The sequence below is a fragment of the Micromesistius poutassou genome, assembly GCF_964030765.1.
Source record: "Micromesistius poutassou genome assembly, chromosome: 11".
Taxonomy (NCBI): domain Eukaryota; kingdom Metazoa; phylum Chordata; class Actinopteri; order Gadiformes; family Gadidae; genus Micromesistius; species Micromesistius poutassou.
The window spans coordinates 11,934,895-11,937,818 of record NC_140281.1 but is presented as its reverse complement, the minus strand read 5'-3'; the positions used below and the strand labels follow the sequence as shown (position 1 = coordinate 11,937,818).

The 2,924-nt window shown below is 44.6% G+C and overlaps 1 protein-coding gene across 1 annotated transcript in view; it reads left to right on the top strand.

Annotated features, from left to right (window-relative positions):
- The window catches only part of nrp1a (neuropilin 1a), a 63,869-nt gene extending 60,945 nt beyond the window's left edge, over positions 1–2,924 (top strand). The window contains 4 exon segments of the mRNA XM_084475071.1: positions 1–65; positions 451–547; positions 741–794; positions 1,225–2,924. The exon segment at positions 1–65 is cut by the window's left edge and continues 213 nt beyond it. Coding sequence (XP_084331197.1) covers positions 1–65; positions 451–547; positions 741–794; positions 1,225–1,511 — 503 coding nt within the window. The 3' untranslated portion in view covers positions 1,512–2,924.

Genomic DNA, 2,924 nt, shown 5'->3' with positions numbered 1-2,924 from the left:
GTCACCAGGGCAACCGCTGGAGGGAAGGCCGCATTCTAATCCCGCACTCCAACAAACCCTACCAGGTGAGCCAAAAAAGAGGCCAAAAAGCAGGGGGGGGGGGGGGGGATCTGTGAAGAATAACGATGGGGGAGAGGAGACGGGATGATTAACTGATGGTTAACTGATGTCTGTGTTAAAATGCCTGTGCTCATGTTCTGTTTAGTATGGGTCAGTTATTCATGTCGGTTAATGTCGGGTGTTTGGGTTTTTGTTCATGTCTGTGACCTAAAATATCGGACAATTATTTATCAAATATAATTGAAGTAATGTGTCGGGGACCGTCGTAAGAGCCTTGTAGGAGGTGCGTGAGCACGTGATCTTATTATTGTTCACTGTTGACCTGGTGACCTGAGGATTTGTCGGAAGCTTGCTTCATCCAGGATGTGTCGGTCTCTGCTTCTCTTCCAGGTGGTGATTGAAGGTCTGGTGGAGAGGAAGAGCTGGGGAGACATCGCCGTGGACGACATAAAGATTCTGGACGGCATCAGCATGGCCGAATGCCACGGTACGTCTGGAGTCTCTGACAGTTCCCTGGACTGGACGATTGGCGTATTGAAATAGTGTGAGATAAGGCTGGAAGGGAAGGAAGGGAGATAAATGTGGGGAGAGAGACACGTTTTTCTCAACGTTTGCTACGGTTGCCCTCGGACCGTGTTTTGGTGCAGTGCTGCGTTCTGATTGGTTCTCTGTTTCAACAGATCCGTTTGTGCCCACGGAGCCAATACTGCCGGAAGATCGACTCAATAAAATCAGTAAGTCTGCTGAAAACTTCTGCTGATTTGGATTCTGGTTTAAAAAGTCCTTCGCTTCTGTTTAACCAGATATTACACAAGTTGTTATCGCATTTGAGAATTCCGAGCTAATCTATTATCTAACATGCGGCCATATTTTTGAGGCCTTCACTTTGATACATATTTGATTTGCATAATGGAATGATCTTCCTTTTTCAAAAATATCAATCGATATAAAAATGTTAACTATCTAGAAAACTAAGAATGAGGGCTTACGCATTTCTTTGGTAAAATCTTCAATAATGATTGCTAAATGGTGTTGAATATTTTCCAACAGTTGAAGGCCAAGTACATGAAACTGACTTTAATATTATATCTTAAGAACACCTCTTCAACTGTAAGCTCAAATGAAGGCCCCGACGTTGACCTTTCCCTCGTGTCTCTCCCCCAGTCGAGGAGACCACCGACTACCCGGACCTGGTGGTGAGCAACGAGATCAGCGGGCCGGGCAACATGCTGAAGACCCTCGACCCCATCCTCATCACCATCATCGCCATGTCCGCCCTGGGTGTCTTCCTGGGCGCCATCTGCGGCGTGGTGCTGTACTGCGCCTGCTCGCACGGCGGCATGTCGGACCGCAACCTCTCGGCCCTGGAGAACTACAACTTTGAGCTGGTGGACGGCGTGAAGCTAAAGAAGGACAAGCTCAACGTACAGAACTCGTACTCAGAGGCGTGAGGAGGAGGAGGAGATGGAGGAGGAGGAGGAGGAGATGGAGGAGGAGGAAGAGTGTTTTTTGTGTGGCAGGGAGGACGCGCAGTGCCGAGTGCCAATCTCCAAGATTGTAGCGCGAGACTGAAGGCATACTCTCTCCCCATATATATATGAATATATATATATACATATATATATAAATATATGTATGTATGTATATATAGCTATCTATATCAGTGAGTGGCCGGGCTAAAGGGACTGCCAGTGTTGCTAGCTCACTGGATGATTGACAGGTTCAGGAACCAACGGGAAGTTCAGACTGATCCACGCTTTTCTCAGGAGCAACAGTAAAATAAAAAAGAACCTACCAGTAGGGGGCACTGTGTACAAATCAAATACAAGAAAAAAAAAAACTATGTACAGATGATTTAGAAGATGATATTTTAATTTTGTATTTTGATTTTCATTCACTTTTACAATCGGATGCTGGTGTTGAGACCAATTTATTATAATGTTTAAAGTATTTATCGTTGGGAGGAAACCAGTTTTTTTTTGTTGTTCTAGGAAGGTCTGTTTGTTTGTTTCCATGGTTTCAAAGAGACGTGTCGAAATCCTAATTGATGAACCATACCTTTGCTAAATCTGTGGAGTTACACCATGGCATACAGGGTTTGTCCAACCCATTACCCCCTCTGCACCTCTTTCTACGAGCACCCCCCCCCCACCCCACCGCCCCGACACCCCCTCACCGACACCCACCCTCGTCATTGCCACCCCTTTTCCCTCCAAAGTGAGGGCCCGTCCTGAAAACAGAGTATGGTTCTGACAGTGCCTTTAGTACATCATTGTTGGCGTCATCTATTAGCGTTTGTTTTTTTGTTTCATTCTTTTTTTGTATTTCATCCGCACATCACTTAAGTTATGATTAAAAATAAAAATGAGAGGGCCACGTTCTCTCTTAGGAAGGATTCCCCCAATGGGATCCAACATGCTCTTGTTCATTTTGTTCTGTTCGGTTCCCTTCACTTTTTATTTGTTCTTCTGTTCAAAAAAACCCATGTTCTGTAAATATGTTTTAATATATTACATTTCCTTTTTCTTTTTTTTTACAAGAAAGTAAAAAAAGAAAAAAAATCAGCTGCAGTATTGCTTTCTTTCATGGGTCGTTTGTATGTGTGTGTGTGTGTGTGTGTGTGTGTGTGTGTGTGTGTGTGTAGTTTACAATCGTATGACGGTGCCGTGTTAATGCTTTTAGTTTTTAGACTGCGTCGCTCTGAGGCAACGAGAGTCGGGCCCGTCGCAATATGCCCACTGCTGCCGTTACAGCCAATTCAGTGCAAATTCAAACTGATGTGCTCTTTAAAAAGAGCCATTCCTGCCATTTTTCATTGAAGCACCCCTGTCACAAAAGGCACTAAATCGCCAATGAAATGGTAG